Genomic DNA, 21,711 nt, shown 5'->3' on the forward strand with positions numbered 1-21,711 from the left:
TTTGAGCACCCACCCAAAACATGAGACATCAACCCCTAGGGTATTGGGGCCAACAGTATGCCCCTGTGGCACAGGGATATCCCCCTGCCTCAGGGCCATTCCTTCTACTGCCCATTTAGTGAAGGCCAGAGGACCCCCTCTAAACATCCTTGTGCCCCTGTAGCAGAGGCCCGAGTCCTGAATTCTCCTCACTCCATACTTGGCAGGAGGATGTCACAGGAGGTGAGGCAACTGGCTGCCAACTGCTCCTCATACAGCCTTTTCACTGCAATAACCTTCACCTGCTCTTCTCCCCCTTCCTGGACCACACCTCACACAGCTGCTTAATGCTGACAGATCATGGTTCGACTCCTGTGACCATGTACAGGAAAGTCCTCTAACCCATGTAGTTTTTTCATGGTTTACTGATGGTGTTCTTATTTAAAGGATGAAGACGGTAAATATGATGGGTACGTTATTGCAATTCCTTTTGAAGTCACCAAGGCAGTCCTTTTATCTTTGACTATTTTGGCCCAATAGGCTGAGCTATATGGTCTTTCATGTTTGTAGCTTAGCAAGGGTAAAACTGCCAACATTTCAATTGACAGTCCAGTTCACCTTTGGGGTAGCTCATGGCTTTAGAATATTATTAAGGTTCCTGGGCATTCCAGACTTGGCCCCCTCAGAGCCCAAAGGAAAACACCTTGCTGATCTTTCCACCAAAAATGTTGCTCATAGGGAAACCAATATCCAAACCTCTTTCATGGTCCAAAGGGATGTTCTCACAAATGATCATTTGGAAAAACTGACCAGTGATACCCAATAGTTGGTCCCAGAAAAGGAAAAACAGTATTAGAAATCTAATAATTGTTGGTTCAGCAAAAAGAACTCTGCTTTGGACTAACTAACCAACCCCATCAGAAATTCTAAAATTCCCACTACTTACTTCCACATGTATTAAACCACTGGTCTGACAAAAAGATATTTCCTCACCAATATTGGTTCATAAATGCTACGAAGACCAAAAAAACACATGCCTCACTTGCACCACCTGTACAAAACACATTGCAGGGAAACCTGTCTGCATTGCTGTAGGATGCTTTCAATTATCTAATGGGCCATTTTAGGTTTGGCAGCTGAATTTCCTACAGTTTCTTCCATCTCACATATATAGGTAAGTTTTAGTCATGGGTTTGTAGATTTTCTCACTGGACTGAACCTTTCCCTTGCAGACAGGCTACTGCTTCTTGTGTGACTAAAATTCTGTTAGAAGAAATTATTCCTACCTGGGGAACGCCTCTCAAACTTCAGGGAACCCATTGACCTATTGGGTGCTTTGAAGAGTCTGTACTATTTGGCCAGTTTCAGAGCATTCTCATTGTGCATCCCATCCTCAATCCTCACAGTTATTTGGGAGTACTAATGGTGCTATCAACACTCAACTGGCAAAGTAGAGACCCTCCCAAGACCTTGGCTGAAAGCACTACACTTTGCTTCCTGAGCCTCAGATCCACCCCCACTGGGATAGTCACAGGATATCCAATGCGCTGGGCCCTGCCTCCTTTTGTAAAAACTCTCTGGCCAGTCTTAGAGGTTAACTTGCTTCAGGTAACACAGTCCTTACCTGCTGACCTAAATCTCATGATGTTTAGCAGAACTAATTTACTTTGAGATTTGCAAATCACTGGCCTTGAGGAGGGGAGGACCAGAACTTTGCCAGGCCATAGAAGCCAGTAAGACTCTCTGAAGCAACCTCGGCTTTCTGATTAGCCTAGCAATCTTTTAAGAAAATGTTTTTCTTTTTAGGTCACGCAAGTGATTTTACTGACCTCCCTCTATGTAAGCTGCAGGCCTTGCCCTTGCCCTCGTAGAACACAGTACTCCTGCTCATCACAAAACAAGAACTGGACCCCTGACACTGAGATGATATTTGTGGCTCGCAGCATTGTGTCTGCATGTGATGTGGAGAAATGTTGCAGGCCATGGTACTCCCTTTGCTGATGACCCTAAACCCCTTTAAAAACCTCTGGACCAGAAAGAAACCTCAGTGATGGCTTTTGGACAAGAGCCTACCTTCTTCCCAGGTGGTCAGCCTCCTGAATAAAGCCCATATTCCTTTCCAATCACAAACTCATCTCTTTGAGTATCACCCTCTTGAGTGATGGGAAGCCCAACTGGGTTTGGTAAGACTTTAACCCATCATTTATAAGATATACTTCAATACTGTAAAAGTCTAATTGCTTCTATAAAAACAGCCATGCTCCAGTTGAACAATCTTTTCACCATGCATTCCTGGGAGATGAAGACCGTGAGCATCACACCTTGTAACCTGGACATGTTGTCTGTTGGAAAAGACATTTCCAGAAAGACTCTCTTCAGTCCTGCACTGCTAACCAACCTGTGCAGCCAAACGCCAGAGAACAGACTCTTGGATTCACGTGACCCATCCAAAGAGAGCACCCAATCCTGACTGGACCTGCACACCATCTGGTGACCTAAGAGTAAAGACTTCCCAGCACCAAAGCAGATGACATCTAATGGGATCTTTGGACCAGACCCATTACAAGGTTCAGAGTTCAAAGAAGTCTGTCTATTTTATGTGGATGTTAACAGACTCTAGAGTCTTATCCAAAGTTCATGGTTTCTGATTTTTCAACTTTGCTGTATTATTAGTAATATATCTGAGCTCCAGCAGTTCTTTTGAGATAAAAATGCTGTTTCTGTTTTTGTTTTGTTTTTAGATTTTAATTTATTTGTTCATGAGAGAGAGAGGCAGAGACATAGGCAGAAGGAGAATCAGGCTCCCTGCAGGGAGCCCAATGTGAGACTCGATCCCAGGACCCTGGCATCATGCCCTGAGCCCAAGGCAAACTCAACCACTGAGCCACCCAGGTGTCCCAACAATGCTGCTTTTAAACATCTTTGAAGTTTTGCTGTTTTGCAGAAAGTTCACCAACTATTGCTTTGTGTTTATATCCGTAGTGTATCCACCCAAATGTACTGGGTTAATTCTTCCAAGGTGTTCTTGCAGTATCCGCTCTTCTATTCTCATGGCTGCTTTAAGTGGGGATTCTCAGGAGGCATATGTGACTCTGGGGTTTGTATTCATAAGGGGGACTCTTCTTCCCTAAGCTTGAATGAGTGCCAACAAATATTTTGAGTTGGCTATGTTCAGATCTAGGATCTTGTAAAATCTCATCATACAATTTGGGATGGTCATGTTACTTTTGATTCTGTACTTATTGCCTGTCCAACCTTTATAAAAACACTGTATCCACTAAGGACATGACTACAGATGGAAGTGCCTGAGACTTCTGCTACCTGTCCTTGTTACTCCAATGTGATCTTGGTAGGATTCCCATCTGTGCAGTGTCCCACCAACATGTGACGTGATACCCAGGAAAGATCCTTCCTGGTCTGAGGAACAAAAAGGCACTGAATTCTGAAAACCTGACTGTTGCTCAGTGATGCTTTTGGAGAAGATCTCAATCGAAGGGGGAAAATGTGTAAATTAGTAAAGGGACACCTCACTGAAATGGAAGTGGGGAAGATAGAATAGGGAGGCATACCACTCCATGTCAACTACAGGAAGAACTGTTAATTACAGACCCCAGCAGAAGAATAATCATTATAGGAGCCAAAAGGGAACAGAGTACATTGCATCTCCTTTAAGAAATCTACTGTCCCAGCAACTCAGCCATTGAGGATTCACTACCACTCTGGACTTGGGCTTTCCTTCAAAACAATGTCTTCCTATCTCCCCCTTTCTTGATAAAATTCCTCTCCTTTGTTTTCAATGGGACTTGCCTATGATTTTACAGTAGCTTATTATGTGCCGAATTGCAGTTCTGGTATTTCTGAATAAACCCATTTTGCTGGTAAATAACTTTTTAATGCAGTAACTACTCTCTATTAACCGCCCTCTCTCCCCAGCCCTGTGTGGGGCAGTACTCTAAATATAAGCCCCCTCCATAGCCCTGTAACACCCCCTATTTTATATACAGAGAAATGGAAGCTGAGAGAGATTAATTATTTGTCCTAGGGTTGACATTTCAAAACCCAAACCCGATAATCTCCTTCTTACTAATTCAAAGTTTGTTGATTTGACGAGAAGATTTTAGGGCTCTTATCAGAGATTTCCAGGGCTACAGAAAACATCTTATTTACCCTGCCGCTAAGCACCTGGGAATAACTGGCTTGCAGAAGGCTGGTTTTGAAGCTTTCAGAGGTGAAACACACAGGGGTTCTGATCTTTGCAAAGCATAGAGGTGGAAATACACACACAAGGAGGTTCTGATCCTTGCAAAGTGCAGAGTCCTCTCTTCTCCAAGGTTGTTAATGCATCGAGTAGGCTGGGAGACTGTTTTGTAAGCAAACTCGGTAGTTTGGAGAACACCTCAGGCAGTACTACTGGCAGACACTTGTCAGGAGGAAGAGCTGACAGTAGCCTTGCTTCACACAGGGAGCTCATGTGTGGAGGTTGCTTGGTGCGTGGGGAGGAAATGAGAGCTTTGAAACTAGAGACAGCACAGACTCTGGATTCCAACTCTTGCCGCTAGGGAGTTTGTGACCCTGGGAAGTCACTCAACTTCACTGAATCTCAGTGCATTGTTTATTAAAACGGGCACAAAATGCTTTCTTGTATTGAGTTTTTATACAGATTAAATGAGATGGCATTTGTGAAAGCCCCTCCTGTAGCAGGGCTCTTAACAAATCTGGTTCCTTTCCTGTTCTTTGGATACCTGGAAATGTGTCCTCTTTTATTATCGCCATCTCCAGAGAAAAAGCTGCAGAATACTCTTCAAACCAAGACTCAGAGAATAACCCCAACTGGCAAGAATCCTTCATGTCCTAAGAATAAGTCTGTTTTGGAGGATAATCAGCCACTTCCAGAAGGGAGGCCGAGTGGATAAGATGTAAAGTAGTGCTTACTCCTGCTCTGAGCACCTTCATTCCATTGTGTCCTCAGTTATGGAAGAAGGGAGGAGAGTGATAATGGTAGAGTATTTTAGAAACTGCGTGTTTTAGAAGAACACTCTCCTCCTTGGATCCCCTCCCTTTTTGCCTTCCCCCTTCTATGTCTCCTGGGAAGCAATGCACATTTGGAGTAGGCAAGAACCAGCGTCCCAATGCCAGGACACTGGGAACCCTGCTGTATGTTGGGGAGGGTATCCGAGGCTCAGTGCTGTTACAGAGAATATTAAAAGGATTAAATCTTGCTTCCTATTACACTCTGGCCCAAATTGCAGCTATATATATATTTTGATGCAAAAACTGCAATACTGTTCAAGGAAATGGTCCCTGTTTTCCTGAAATCTATTAATGGAGATTAAACCCCATGGTCTTCTATTTTGGCTATTTAAGTCAGGCCCCTCGTTGAAAAACCTGGACCTATTTATATTCTTTGGTCTAAACTGTAAAGGTGAACTTAAATCCACATACCTTTTTGGGACAAAATGGAAGCTGAAAATTGCTCTGCCATTTATATTTCAAAACCTATTGATTCCTCTCCAGCTTACCTGCCAAGACTTGAAGTCACCATGGAATCTCTCGTCAGCCTGTCAGAATGACTGTCATGTCCAGCACAAGCTACTGAGAGGGTCTGGAGAAAAACAGATTCTCTCTGCTTCAGCAATGCCAAGTAAGAGAGTGGACTTTTGGCACTGGCCAGCATGGCCCAGGGGTACTTGACGTTCACTTTTCTTAAATCAGGGAAGTTGGGTAGTGCTACTTTGTTCTCATTTCATTCCTGGGCTCCTTGTTAAAAGTCACTAAGGCTCAAAGAGCTTAAATATCCTGCCAAAAGCCACCTGGTCAGTAATGACAGAACTGGACTCAGAGCCAGCTGTATCTGCCTGCAGAGGGGTCCATGGTGAACAGGCAGTGCCACCTTAGCACACGTAAGGAAGTAGATCCTGGGTGGTGGGGATACTTCAGAATGTCAGACACACGCATAGATGAGTGGGAGGAGTCTTTCATGCATTCCAGCCATTGCCCCCCACCCCTGACCATCCCACAACTGGGTGCATGGCTTCTCTACTAGGGCTTCTGGCACGCTGTGCTTACTTCTTCCAAAGCACTCATTTAATGTGTTCTACTTTCCTGTAGAACTCCTTTATATTAAAGACTTCATGGTAGGAGCTAAGTAGAGGTTTGACGAGGCACATCAGGAGCTTCCCAGACACATGGTTCCTGGAATAGTTTATGAAATGACCCAAACCCCAGGGACAGTCTGTTTAGGAATGCCACGTGGGTCCAGAGGTACCCAGAGGCTGATGATCTCAATGCTTTTTGCTTAGCAGGTTGTTCTGAAAGCTAAGAGCAGGTATCTATGGGAGGAGAGTCTCTGGTGGCCAGCGCAGCCCCGGAAATACCCTTGAGACAACTGACTGTGTCTCTTAGTCTATGAAGGGCTCCTCCATATGCCCAGTCCCAGGGGCTGAATTCCTTGGCTTCATCTTGTGCTTCTGTTGATTTTTTTTTTTTTGCTTTCATCTAGTCAGTTGCAGGGGGTTTCAATAGATGTTACCTCCACCATATGCTTCCATCTGTCCTTGAGTGATGGGAAGGACACCCCACTTCTTCAGTCCACTGCTCTACCCTGGTTAGCTGCTTGTCCCTTAGGTGCTCTGGTTAGTTGTACCATGCCCTGCAGGACCACCGTGCACCTTGTTCCCAGGCTAATGTGCCTAAATCAGAATTTTCAATGTGTATCCACTCTCCCCTCTAAATCTGTCATCTGCTCCACACTGGCAACTACTTAGCCAAGTAAAATCTTTTTTCCCTTAAAATGCAAGGTCCAGATGCTTTCAGCACTACATATCCCTGATCCTTGCTTCATTCTCCTATTGGAGCTCCGCCGAAGGCAGGATACTGGCTCCTGCATATTTTTATAATCTTTGCAGCATCTTGAGCGGTGCCTTGAATGTAGCAGGATCTCATTGAATATCTGTTTCCATTAATTTAACTTGGTGTAACATCCACAGCATACAGTAGACCCCAGGGGCTAGCTTCTGGATCAGACATTCCAGCAGATGGTTTGCCGACACCCAGAGAGAAAAGCAGCGATCAGGGCATTTGCAAAAGGATGGAGGAGGGTGGATTTGACTGCATCAGAATTCTGCTATGAGTAGACCATTTAGTTTACTCTGAATCTACTGACTCAGCTTAATGTCGTCCTCCTCCATTCAACTTCTGCCACTGTTCTGGGTGACATGGACTTTTTCATAGACATGGCAGTTCCTCACCTGGTCTTTCATCGATTCCTTCTCAGTGTCAAAGCGGTTCATTTCCTTTCCTCTCTGGCCATCCTGCACCCTGGGCTTTGTCCTGTCTGCCTTATCCAGCCTAGGTACCATGTATGGTCCACCATTTAACCCCACTTTGGCCATCATCCTTAATTTCTTTGCCCCACACTCTTTCCAGCACACCTGCCATTGATACTACCAACCATGTCCCCAAATTCTACTGCAGGGCTGCTGGGGAAGCTCCCTCAGCTACACTGATCCTTGCCACTATAGTCCCTGCTCGATTAATTCCTTTCTACTGATGTTTAAAGCACCAAGGAAAAATAATCTCACATTTACTTCTGGGTCCTACTCTCTTTCCTTATACTCTTCATAGCCAAGTATCTGGGAAGAGTGGTCTCCTCATGTTGTCCCACTTCCTCATGCTCTGCCTCACTGAGGGTGGTGCATCAGAGACTGTCCAACATTAACAGCCCGTGCCTATGTGTGGCTACCTAAGTAAAAGTCAGTAAAAATTTAAATTTATACAAGCCACATTTCAAGGGCTCAATAGTCACATGTGATGCAAATATAGCGTATTTCTATTACTTCCGAAAGCTCCACTGGAACTGCCAGTCTATGCCATTCCCAAGTTGCTCTTTCTCCTGGTCTTCCTTTTTCAATAAGCAATGTCCCCATTCATCATGTGATCCCAGCCTTTTTCAGGAGCTGTCACTGTGGATTCTTCCCTCTTACATACACCATTGTGTAGACTTCTATTCAGAGACTAAAACTTGAAGGTTCTTCTTTCATCCATACCTCCCCTGCCGAGGCCATCAGTTACTCCATCAGCTACTCCATTATACCAGTGGCATACTTTTCAATCCCTACATTCTTATTCTCCCCACAACAGATGGTGGGCTTTCCTCAAATGCACAACAATCTAGTCACTTCCTGGTAAAAGTCCATCAATGACTTCATCTGCCTTAGAGATAAAGATCAAACCTGTTGACAAGGCAGCAACCCTTCTGGATCATGTTCTTGATGGCCGCCACTCTTGCCCCATCTTCTGAAAGCTCCTGCTTGCCTCACAGACTCCAGTCACACTGGGCTCCCTGCAGCCCCAAACATGGTGCTCCCTTCCAGGCTTTAACTTCTGTATGCCTTTCCATATAAAGCATTCTCTCCTTGCTCATCTATATAACTTTTTCTCAGTCTTTATGTCTAAGGTCGACCTCACATTGTTTTAGACCCACACTCCAGTGTGAACCATGGCAAGGTCAGGTCCAGTGTCTCTTCCGTGTGTCCTCCACTGCACCCATGCTGACACCATCACGTATCTTGTCATACCAAACTGTGATGCTGCACTAAATTCCCATTTACCCATACAGGGCCAAGTACAAAGACCGACCGTGTCATGGAATCTGATTTCTTGGTTGACTCCTCATTGGTATGGTGGTTAAATCTTATTGGGTCCTACAGGAAATGAAATCAAGCCAATTGCAAAGACCTCTTCGGTAAGCTGCTTTTAAGTAAAAGATGAAGCTATCATATCCTGCTAGGGTAGAGTTCTCAAGACTGCGATTTGTGACCCGTAAGTGGGAAACAAAATCAATATAGTGGGTCATGACCAACTTTTTAAAAAGCATGGAATAGAAGAGAATACATACATATTAAGGGTATTTTTTTATGTGTAAAATTTTTGTTTCAGCTATATTAATGCATATGTATGTGTGTACTGGGCCATAATGTAAAATTTATCTCTTGCTGGGGATTAGTCACTGAAGTTGAAAAATACTATTCTAGATAATGCCTGGTTGATTATTCCTGCGGCGACATACAAACAGTGGAACTGCTTCAGGGCAACATACAGTGATCTTAACGGTGTCATGTTATACAGGCTATATACTGTAATGTTCTGTCTTCAAATGTCCCATAATTTTCATTAACATTTCAGAAATATCTTACAAATCTTTTTTTTTTTTTCATTTTGTGCTAGCAAGTTATTCTGAAGGGAAACAATTTTTTTTTTTTTACCAGCTATATTGAGTCTTTAGCATTTGTTTAGAGGTGCAGAGATTTCCCCTAGAGCAACTCCACAGATGGGGGACTCTCACCTTTCCTGGTCAGCTTATAAGAGGACACCTAGTAGGAGGGCTGTACCCACTTACTTGGGTATGGTCCACAGAGCTCTGAACCCATTAGGTGCTCAAATAAAGGTTAGTTTGTTGAATGAATGTGTATGTGAAATGATTTTGCTCTTTACAGAAATATGGGTCCCCAACTTGCTATCTGATGTTACACACTCCTCCATCCACCCAAGTCATGGTGGCAGGGGTGAGGCATTATGGAATATGCATACTCTACCTTCCTGAGGAGAAGGAAAGAGATCAACATAATTATTATTCTATGGTTGTGGAGTTCTATAAGCCACTAGACCTTCCAGGAAGGCCTACGTGTTTTAGTTTGAATTCCAACTGAGTTTGTCTTAACTAGGTATCTTCATTACATAGAGCATTTCTGTTCTCTGCAAAATCGAAATATGATAAAAATGCCATTTACGTTTCCCTATGTGTACCACCATACATGGATTGATAAGGGTTGAGAGGACTCTGAGACCTTGTCCTGGGCATGGGAGGAAGGATCACAGCAATCCATTGGAAACATTTTGCTATGGGCAGAGAAGGGAAGTAAGGAGGTACGTGTGCCCTGGTATTTGCCATTCCCCAGGGAGGACCTTATGGATGATCTAAGAGAGGTATTCTTTTCTATATATCAATTATACAGGAATTCATCTCATTATAAAAGTAATGCACATATATAGTCCTTCAAAATTTTAAAACACTTAGAAAAAATGATTTATAAGTTCTTTACTCAAAGACAATACACACCATGTTTGTGTTTAGCTTCCCAATATTCTTCCATGTTTATACTTTAAAAATGCTTGAACATATAGTATATAATAGACTTTTCTATACCCCCCCAACACACACACACATCATGTGCCCTTTCCTAGACTATAAATACTTTCCAGAATTTTAGAGGGGACCATAAATCCTACTGGAATTCTAGATCATAATGGATGTAACTAATTCCCAGCTGTTGGACAGTTGGGTGGTTGCCAAATTTTCATTTTTTTTTTTACAAACATTTTCATGAGCGCTTCTATAGCTGAGTCTTTGTGCCCATTCACAGTGATATACTTAGAAGGAGGGGTTTAATTTTTACTCTGAAAATACACACCATGGTTATCTCCCTTTGCACATTTACCATATAATGTCCATTAAAGAAGACCACTAGGATTCAAGGGAAAAAAATTACCCTGTTTTGATCTTAGCCTTGACAAAGGGATATTCATAAAGCAATAGAAGTCTAGAGGGAGAAAGGTAGGGCACTCCTAGCAGCTGGGTTACCTGATCGGCCTTTCCAGATTCCCTCCGACCCTGCCAGCCTGTCCCCAAACCCAGGGAGAACCATGGCATATTCCTGTGCTTGGTTTTCTCATCTTAAAAACGAGAGTGTTGGGCTTAACTCCTTTTATCCACACCAAACCTTGGAATGTACACTGTATAGCATGAAGGTCACATTTGCCCCATCCTAGAAACCCAAGGTAAATAAACTCAATCAGTTTGGAAAAATTTAAAGGGTACAAAGTTTCCATTTGTGAGGCACTGTAAGAATGCCTTTGTCCCAGCTGGCAGCCCCATAAATGAAGCATTTCATGAGCTGCCCAGGGTTTGCTTAATGAGGGAGCCACATTACACCATCAAATGCTTTTCCCATTGGGGCCATCACTTTCTCCTTCTTATGCCGTTGAGAATTCAGTGTCACACAAAAACAGAGTTTATATAAATGAAAACTTTGTGGTATGCAGAGAATGGATAGGTCTAAATTCAGAGCAAAATTTACAGGTTTAAAGATTCTCTTTGCTGATAATTATTAAATTTCATTGGGAAAAAAAAGGCAAGCTCAAAAATTGGGACAAATTCGCAGGTATTGACTCACCTGGTCAAAAGCATCCAATTCATTATGGAGGGAATAAAGAGAGCATACATACCCAACAAACGAAGGAGGAGGAACAAGACTCCCAGGGCATAAGACTTGAGTTCAGGGCTGACTGTCCTACATGCAGAGAGATGAAGAAAGAAAGGAAAAGATTATCGCTCCACTTTAATTAACAGACCCGAGTCATCCACTGCTGTCCATCAGAGCCATTCTTTAAAACTAATGGCTTTTTTTTTTTGGCTTTGTCTGCCTAAAGTCTGAAAAATAAGTGCAGTGACAATGTAAGTTTGGGAACTTAACAGTGTTCTTTAATAACACATGTCATTAGAAGGAACACATGCAAATGTGATCCCTAAAATCTTTATTTAAAGACATTTTGCTGTTGCCAAGATAGGAAACCATCTTAAGTTGGTAGGATATATGTACTGGGGAAGTATCAACTGGGAAGATAATTTCTCTCATGCTTCACCAACAGCCAGACTCACCAACAATCTTGTTGTTCTCAGGTTATTTTGTGAAGTCAACCAGATGAGCATGGTTTGACACCCCTGATGGAACAACTTGCAAAATAATCCATTCATCTATAACCAGTTTTAGTGCCTTTTTAATAGGAAAAGTACCTTCAGATGGTCATAGTTCTTTGTTTTGGACTGACTCAATCACCCTAGCTTTGGTTTATCTAGAACAATCCATTTGAATGATTGTCTTGCACATTTTCTAGAATACTCTCCGACTATAACTTTTTCTGGGATAAGTCTGACAGTACAGGAGATTTGGGAATGACCAATTCCAAATAGATGGGCCTCACAGCTGATCACATCTCTTTTGAAATGTCTCTTACTCTTGTAATTGGTGTTAATTTAATGTTTGTCTCTCTCCTTGAATCCAGGGATGATTTGTATCTTGTTCATCATGAGTGCCACGACAATGTGTTGAGTAATATATAAATGGGTAGATGGGTGGGCACATGTCTCCCACTCAGGACCCAGTCTGGCCTCATCTCTGGTGGAGTGGTGAGGGAATGTGAAGGGAGATGTATTTGACCAACTACATGCACACACGCTCAGATCATCCCGGACATTGCTGGCAGAGAAACTTCCCCTTGTGCCATTCCCATCATGAGTCCCTAGGGGAGATGGGGAGGTAAACACATAACTATGAGCCTTGGAAGGACTTGGCTAGGCCTAGCTCCTTTCCAGTGTGGCCAAGCCTTTGGAAACATCAGGAGCATTTCAATATGGCTTGAAAGACTAGAAGGACCCATGCAACATAGGGAAGACCTAGGCCATCAATTCTGTAGAAAATAAATGTTAGAAACAAAGTTATCAGTAGGATATCTAAGTCTACTAGGATATCTAGAACCTAGGATACATAACCCGCCTCTTGACTTAGTAGCTAAAATTATATTTTACATGACCCCAGAGGTCATTAATCTCACCATCCAATGCCATCCATCCAATGACCTACCACCTGTTTGAGGCTCAGGTGGGCATGTCTTTAGCTTCTTGGTAGGCTGGGCCAAAGGACACCATCAAACCAAAAGGAACATGGATGTAGTTTTTACAATCTTTGCCCTATTTCTAAGATTATCAGTGAAAAGTAAAAATGTGTTATTCTTAGGGAATGCCCATTTCTTCTCAATGGGGAAACCACTGTCTGGTTGATCAAGCCAGATGCCTGAAAAACGTCAATGATGAAATCAGTGTTTCTGGATAGAAATACAGCTAGTTCTCTTTAGAATGTGCCGTGTTAGAAAATCCAAGTTCTTCGGAGCTATCATCAGCTACATGGCTCCGGTTTTTGTACATTCACTTGACAGTATTGACTTGAAACACACGTAAATAAAGACAAATTCTCCTTTTCCAGAAAACGTGCTGGCATAATGAGCTAGAAGATTTATCACTCGAAATTTGATTTCCTTTCAGTTCTCATGTCACTAGGAATCAAATGAGCAAGGTGCTAAGATCCCCCTTCATGTCCTCTTGGGGAGCTGGTTCCCATGGGGGGAGTCTTCGTTCTCAGATCTAGTTATGGAGAAATGGAAGGTTCCAGTCTGAATGTTACTGAAAGTTCCTGGCAAGGCCAGAGATGGGGTCTGAAATCTATAATTTATGAGCTGATGACCTTGAGAATACTGCTTAACCCCCCTCAGAGCCTCCACCTCCCTATCTGTAAAAGTGGAATGCTAATAAGGATGTAAACACGTAATTAAAACAGGAGCCCAGTGCTGGGTCCAAAGCGGGGCGCAACAGAGGTTACCTTTTATCTTCGCCTGTGGATGATCTGAGTACTGCTGTTGTGTGCGTTAGAGTGGGGCCATCACTCTGGGACGGGGCAAGGGCTGTGGCTTAGACTGTGCCCTCGTGCCTGCCTGGAACATCTATGATGGCAAAGTGGACTAGAATAGTGACAGAATAAGGTGCTACCCCGATCATCTTGATGGGCACAACATGCGAGCCTATGCCTCCAACAGGCCCTAGCAGAGCAGGGGCTTATGGGGTAGCCGAGGTCCAGCCTAGATCACAGAGGCCAGTGGCTGCTAATCTAGTCAAAGGAATCAAATGTTTCCTGAAAATCTCCAAGAGCTGTTTATCAAGCTGAGACTTGGAAGTGAATAAGATCTCAGCTTTCTGTATTTGCCAGTCTCCAGCAGTGAGCTGGCTTTTTGTATAAAAGTCATGCGGAGAGAAGAAAGTAGACTAGTCACTGCTAATGGTCACGAAGGTCATTTTTCCTGTACCTTCGTGGTGCCTTTTGTTTGTGACCAACACAATATAACTTCATGGAAATTTCTAATAATGAAACATAAGTTACCCATAACACAGCCACCCGAAACCCATACCTAGGATCTGAGGGTTTTGTCCGTATGCATATTATACATAATCAACCTCCGTAGGTAATTTAAGTGTAATAGTTCAACCCATAAATACTTTTCATTCTTATGAATTTTCATTATCCCATTGAGCTATGGTACAGTACTATAATTTAATTCATTATTCCAATTCAGGTTTTTCTGCTATTACACAGTTAACATTGTAATAAAAATCTGTCTGCACTGAGCTCCTTTTTGGGTAGAGAAGTATTTTCCTAAGTGGTGAGACATAGGGTTGCCTCATAAAAAATCTGAACATTTTTATGACTCTTGATTCACAATGCTATATTGCTTCTTTGAAAGGAGCAATAGGCTTTTCAATGCCACCAGCAGTATGCAATCTGACCAGTTTTGCTACAGCCTTGCAAACACTGGGGGTGAATATTTAACACTGATTTCTCAAGTTTAGTAAGTATAAAATGGCACTGTGTTATTGTTGCCTTAATGCTTCTGCACATTAACAAGGTTTTACTAATGACCTCCTTGAGAATAAACGCACTTTGTAGAAATACGCCTCCTCAGGAATTCATAACAGAGATCAGGAAATGCGGTAGGCATGGGGAGAAGGAGAGAGGAGCTTGGATAAAGCAGGTGGGGACGTGTACTGGCACAGGTCACATTCAAGCATTGCACTCCCCTCTGTATTTCTAGCTCCTTGGAGTGAACCAGCAACATCCTAGTAAAGTGGGTCTGTGTTTGGTGTTACTTCCTCTGGTTTAACACAGACACTGGGTTACAGAGGGTTCGACTTTTAGGTTCTTCACACAAATCTAGGTAACTTCACAAATGTACAAGTATTTAGAATATGACCCCATAGTTCATCTCTGAGGCACCTCACCTGCCCTCAGAACAGGTCCCGAGAGACAGGGAGCCACAGCCTATGGGTGCTTTCTCTAACCATCTATTTGTATAGGAGTAATCACCAGTGGCATACACATGGCCTCAGTGGGACCCACATCACTGCAAGAGGCCAGCAGGACCAATGATGTCATCACTCCCAGGTCCCAATTCAGAAACAAATCTGAGGGGAAAATGTGGCTGATCAGTGGCTGGACAGGGGCTGAACTTGGGGACCTACCTAGTCCAATGCCACTTACGTTTTATTCCAACAATGCTGCTTTCCATAAAAATCAATGCAGGATCAGAGTTCCTTTCAAAATCCCCCGCACAGTCCACTCTTGGGAGGATCTGAAAGTGTATCATCTCCCTTGGGCCACGCTTTCTGGTCTTGTGTGAGAGCCCTGTCAAATGTAACTAATTCCCATCAGCCTGGGGAACCTGGCTCGAAAGACTCACGCGGGACCTGAAGTTCTGGCCTCCCAAGGCGGCAGATGTGCATGAAGTGGGCAGAGGAAGGGCAAGAGGCAAGCCTGGCTCGCTAGTCCCTGGTCTGAGCTCACCTGATAAGGATGATGACCGAGGGTGTCTGCGCCATCGCCCCAATCATACTGCAGACACACATCACACACAGGAAGGTGAGGAAGGCCTCTTGGCACCCAGGACTGGGGCATTTTCCAGGAACCACAGTCGTGTTCTCGGGTGGGACGGTCGTGAGGCACGCACAGCCGGTGAGATTCTGAAATGCAAGTGTTCAACCCTTTTAACCGGGGGTATCTCCGGTTTCCGAACCCAAAGCCATCCATCAGCTGGAGCTGTCACAGCCTAATTATGCATTCTGTGGCATTCCATTAATTAGGTCTGAATAAACGAGTTAGCTTTTTAAGGAAGTTGCAAAACACATGCAAATACAGGAATATTTACAGGGAGGAGAGCCTCAGCCCCATCTCCTGTGTATTTCATTTCCACGTTCCAGAATCCCTCAATAAGCTGTACCCTAGACAAATGTGTCCCCCCTGCCCAATACAATTAGAGAGGAAGCTGTGCCTCCATAGTATGATAAAACATTGCCAAATTAATGTTATAATTACTTGCCAATTTGTCCTCTCTTTTATGCAGTGATAATTACAATGAAGTGTATTAAAAGAAGTAAATCAGGTAACCTGCATATTGTTGCTGGTTCAGTGCCCAGTGTGGCACTTGGAACAAAGGACCTGCATTGTCATGCATGTAGTTGCTGCTCTTGTGGGCCACTGGAGGGGGCAGCTTAATGGGACCATTCTCATGTGGCAGGGTAAGCAAAGAGGGCTAAGAGATGCCAGGAGCTTGCAGCACATCGCACACAGGCAGCGAGCTAAAGCCCAAACCAGACACATTTATTAATACTTGATCCAAGGAGGGGGGAAAGAAAGGGACTGCGTTCCATTTGATCTTGTGGGTGGATTCTTGCCCAGCTGCCCCTGCTCCCGGGCGCGGTCCAATCCTCCCTTCATCATCAGAGAAATTTCTGATGGTAAAGGGAGGAGCAGCGGCTGGGAGAGGCAGTGCCAAGCGAGCGCCAAGCCAATTAAGGTTCGATAATAATAGTGCAGAGGCCTTTAATGAATACAATCATAAATGATTCATTGCTTTTCTTCTCGAGACTGCTCGGCTTTCAGAGCACATGCCAAGGAAAATCCTCCTGAGGGTCAAACAAATCCCCTTTGGCTTCCACATTCTTCTGCTTGTCCTCATTCCTCTCCATCCTCCTGTCCCTTCTTTTCTCTTCCCACAGAACAGGGCATAGGTAGGGGTTTTTCTCAGCCCAGCAAACCGTATGGGATGCTTTCAGGGGTGTCCTAAAGCCCTTAGGTACCTTCCTACCCCCTCAGAGTCACCCGGTGTGGCTGTGCCCTGCACAGGGGCCTTTATCCACAGGGCAGAGGTGAGAGGTGTGGGCAGACATGGTATGGGGCTGGACTTCCTTAGCTTTGTGTCCAGAGCAGGTGCCTCTGTTTAAATGGACTGGTTATAGCACCTTGTGACCTATACTGTAATTCCCCAGAGGTGCCGAGGCCGTGTCCCTCTGCCTCTCCCCATACATCGCTGCCTGGGTGCTTCCTAAAACTTCTGTAAAACCCTCTCCCTCTTTGAGGCTTCCCTTCACTGAGCCAGAATCCCCACTGGCCCTGAGCCAGGTCCTTCTGCGGGCCCTCAGGAGCCCAGCACCCCCCACCCCTGCCATGTGGACACACTCCACCCCCCACACCCCACTGCTGGAGACCTCGTGGCTCCCGGCATGAGGACCAAGTCTTAGGCATACTCTCCTGAGCATTTCAGGGCACTCAGATACAGCAGGTGAAGTTTAGCAGATGATTTTAGAATGCATATGTGAATGAATCTTCCCCCGTGTTTAGCAGGAGGCAGGACTTCTCCCCACCTAGAACTTAAAATGTCACCTTCTCTCTACTTAGGGGAGGAAAAGTGTTACCCCCTCTCTTCAGAACTCAACTTCACAGCCAAACTTTGCTGTCTACACTCGCCACCTCCATCTCATCCACCAAGCTCCCACTCATTCCAGTTGGCTCCTGTCCTCACATGCAGGATCCAGATGGTGCTAAGCGCTCCGGGGACCTCCATATCCCGACTCCATCACCCACTTTTCTCTTACTAGAGCCCTTGGGACACGTGCCCATGAACCACTCCCCTCTGTGGCTTCCACAGGCCATAATCCCCCCAGACCCACATCATTCATCCTGCCCCAAGGCTCTGAGCATGTTGCCATCTCCACGCTGAACCCAGGAACAAATGCCCTGACCTGGATTCTGCACTGTCAGCTTGGCACTATTCCCTGTCTATGCTGGGAACTACTTCCCTAGAATTCCCTTCTCTGCAGGGCTGAGAGCTGTTCTCAGGGAGGGCAGGGTGGGGGTGGGGGGCGGCACGGATGAGATTTAGAAGGCAGAAGTGAAGCAGAGGCTACTACCGTCAGAAGGCCAGATACAGGGATGATATCCGTGGAGGTGCACAGAAGGTGCCGGCTGGCCCTAGCATCCGTGTGTACACGCCCCCCCTCGTTTCCACCTGCCCTGCTGACAACAGAGGCCCCGTAGCCACCTCTACTGATGTGGCTATATGCCCACTGACCTAGTCAGTACCCTGGTCAGTACTGTCTTAGGCTTTTCCCACAAACCCCCACATTCCCACCAGTGCCAGTGCTTCTGGGGATGGAGTAACCATCCTCCATGCCTTCATCTCACTCCTCCCAGATTTTAATTCTCCAACTCCTCTGTGTTCACATTAACTCTAACTCCCACACTAAACTCTTTATTTCTAACATAACTGTGGGTGCTGTTTTCCTGACGGATGCACGTTCCCCCTCCCCACCCCCCTTTCCCTCTGCATCTCTTGCCTGAGAAGTGGCATCCTATTAACTTTCTGGAAACTTTCTGATAATTCCAGACCCCGCCCCTGACTCCCATGTCTGAGCCATCGTCCTCATGAGTGTGAGGCAAGTGAGGCCAGACATCACTGTGGTTTTGCTAATTTATCCTCAGCTCTAGAGGAGAGGGCTTGGCTCATGACAGGGAGTCAACAGCTATTCATCGAATAAATAAATAGCTCTCAAGTCCTATTCATTTCATCATCTCCTAAATCCTTCTAAACCCTCAAATCCTTGTCTCGGATTCCTGTAGTAAGCTATAAGAAAAGAGAGATCCAGGTCTGTGGGGCTAAGAACCACAGATATAAATGAGAAACAGGCCTCTCAGGGATGGCTATGGTCTTGCTTCATCAAGCATCCTAGGAACTGAGCTCTGACTTACACAGCCTCTTAGGAATGTGATGTGAGTATTGGAACTGAGTGATCAGGCCAGGACCCTATGAATGAACCATGTGATTGCTAAGCTTTATTTAGTTTAAAAAGTAATCTGTAGTTGGGACCTATGCTCAGTCTTAGATCTTTGCCCAATACCTAGACTAGGGCTCAAATGCATGATATTTACCATAAAAGGAAAGTACCTGGCTCCTCTCTGTTCTGAGAAGTAGAAAACTCCTTCTGAAATGAACCTACTCCAGCTTAGGTCTCTGCTCCTGGCCCCATAGAATGGATTAAAATGAGATATCTTTCTCTTAGACTGTCTGACACAGTGACTACACAGCCCTGTCTGGTCTGGGGGAGAGACAGGGAATGTGACCATGAAGCCAATGTCCTGGGAATGCAGTGAGTGGACAGCAGAGTTGAGCCACTATGGGATCTGTCTGCAGCCAAGACAAAGGGAAGGAGGTGACAGCACACAAAGCCAAGGAGAGGGAAGGGACAAAAAGCAGAGCAGCTTCAGGGCTCTGGGCAGAAATGAGGCATTTGTAGGGTCATTATTAATGCCAGAAAAGCAGAAGTGAGAAATGCAAGCAGTAAGATGTCAGCTTGCTGGTGCCAAGAGGAGAAGCTGGAAATGGGGTGGGGGGTCTCTCCCAGAGGTTCTAGGAAAACCTGTATTTATTTATTCAGATTTAATTTATTTGAGAAGAGCTGTGGAAGAGGCTAGGGAGGAGATAAGCCAGAGGGTCTGAGCAGGGGCCTGGATGCGGTCTCCTTTCTGGGCAGGTGACCCAGTCTGACACGAAACCAGGAACCACTGGGTAGTCACACAGTCTGGGAGGCAGCTGGGACTTTCCTACGATCCTTCCAAGAGGGAATCTAAGGGAACATGCTAAGCCTGTGGTCATATGACAAGAGATGGGGAACATCCTTCATTTGGGCTCAGGTGACACAAGAAATGGACCTGGATGTCATGCTAAAGGAGGTGTGGGGACTCTGGCAGCAAAGGCAGCTGTTTGGGAAGAAACTTCCACCCACATTCATATATGGTGGGAAGAACCACGGATGAGGACCACACAGTTTTATCTTTCCCAAAATTGCAAAAGATGACTTTCCACCTATGGGGTTTCACAGACTATCACCCTAAATAAAAAGGAAGTGGAGGGACAGCCCTTCTGCTGATACTACCCGGGCAGCTGCATGGGAACTCCTAAACTTGCAAAAGCTCCAAGCAGCAAGAAGCTTAGAAATACAGAGCTAACCTGGGTGTGCAAGAACAATTCACTTTACTGAAGAGATGACAGAGGCTGGGATCCTAATTCTCACCCTGTTGGTATACAACAGTACCATCTGGCCAATCCAAAAAAAGCAGATGGGTCTCAGAAACCGCCTGTAGATGGTCATGGCCTGAATGAAGTGGTACACCCAATGCTGCTCTCTTTGGCAGTCCCCAATACATTTAACTATTAAGAAAGTACACTGGGCTCCAGGAGATTGGTTTTACCATTCCTGATCTGGCAAATGCCCAAGTTTTCATCCCTGTTTCAAAGGGATGTCTTCCAAGTTCACCATTCTGTGGGAGGGAATGAGGTCTCTGCTGCCTCCATGAGAGCTGGATTCTCTGTCTGGGGTCACATATTGACATGGAAGAAGGGGGTCAGGGTGGGGGAAGAGCGACAGGGTCTGGCTTTACTGGAAGTAAGTTCATCCTGATTTATCATGTTGATAATAAGATAACCACTGTTCTCACAGAGGAGCTGGCCTGGCGAGGTTTTGGGACCAGTGGTGACCCAGAGGACAGAGCAGGACTGACTGGTAAATTCTAACAAGAACCCATCCTATAGACAGACTTGCCTGGGCACAACATGACATAAGTACAAGAGCCACAATGCTGCTTGCAAGACCCAAAGTTTTGCAGCAATCTGAACGCCCATGATACAGCCTGGTTACATGGGCTCCAACAGATCCACACAACGGAAGATTACGTAGCTATAAAAAAGGTAGGAGCGTGTTCCTGACATTTATATTGATAGGAAAAGAACAACATAAATTACTAACAATGAAAGCCGCATGAACAAAGCACAGAATAAGAAAGACCTTGCAGATGCATTAAACTCCAGTCAGAATATACAAGAAACTTAAAAACAGTAATTACTCTACTTGGCGGAGTGGTGGGTGGAACAGTAGGTGAAAAGAAAACACAGGGGGAGAGTTCCCACTTTTTTTTTTTACTGTTTGATTTCTGAACAACACAAATATTTCATCTATTTAAAAAAATGAAGAACTGCAGAAATTACAAAATAAAGAAGAAATCAATGAAGAGTAGCGTAGCCACTGGAAATCGTACTCCTATTCTACATTCAGTCATTAATTTAGACTGAGAAATGTTTCTATTCACATATAATGATGGGGATAAATAATTATAATAAATCTGGAGACCACGAAAATAGAAAAATTACTCTTTACAATCTTGGATTAATTTTCTATTGACAAAGGAAATTGTAAGCATGCTATTTTGACAGCTCCTATTACAAGGGAAAAAAATACTTTTCAGCAAGGTTTCAAAAATACTGGCAAATGAACTTGTTCGTGTTTGGGTCTTCTTCCCCCCACATGTAATACTGGTGTCTCAATTTCTATGAGTCATACAAATAAAACTGATTCCTAGGTTGAAAGAGGACTTTTCCAAATGGGTGGCATGGGGGTCAATGAGGTTATGTGCGTGGAGAGCCTGCAGTACGGAAAGGCAGACATTCTGGAATATTCTTTTCTGCTTTTCTTTCTGTAATATATTCAGAAATACTGAATACTGTTACTAGGCAGAAATGACAATTTCCATTAGAAGCCAGGCCCTAGACCTGTAGTTTGCTGCCTGTGAGACCCCTGACCCCTTATGCGTGACATCCTAATAAGGGGATGACAGATTGGGACCTCCTCCTTCTAGTGGCAACGTGCTCCTATGCATCCTAGACACCTACAGATTCTCTCATTAT

At 44.5% G+C, this 21,711-nt stretch overlaps 1 protein-coding gene across 2 annotated transcripts in view; it reads right to left on the reverse strand.

The window, feature by feature from the left end:
* SLCO3A1 (solute carrier organic anion transporter family member 3A1) overlaps nt 1-21,711 on the reverse strand; it is a 303,056-nt gene that overhangs the window by 16,501 nt on the left and 264,844 nt on the right. For both annotated transcript variants that reach the window (XM_026001469.2, XM_026001463.2), the window contains exons 8-9: nt 15,483-15,658; nt 11,263-11,327 (exon numbers count right to left, since the gene is read on the reverse strand). In XM_026001469.2, coding sequence (XP_025857254.1) covers nt 11,263-11,327; nt 15,483-15,658 — 241 coding nt within the window. The remainder of the gene's footprint in view (nt 1-11,262; nt 11,328-15,482; nt 15,659-21,711) is intronic.

The sequence above is a fragment of the Vulpes vulpes genome, chromosome 14, assembly GCF_048418805.1.
Source record: "Vulpes vulpes isolate BD-2025 chromosome 14, VulVul3, whole genome shotgun sequence".
Lineage (NCBI taxonomy): Eukaryota > Metazoa > Chordata > Mammalia > Carnivora > Canidae > Vulpes > Vulpes vulpes.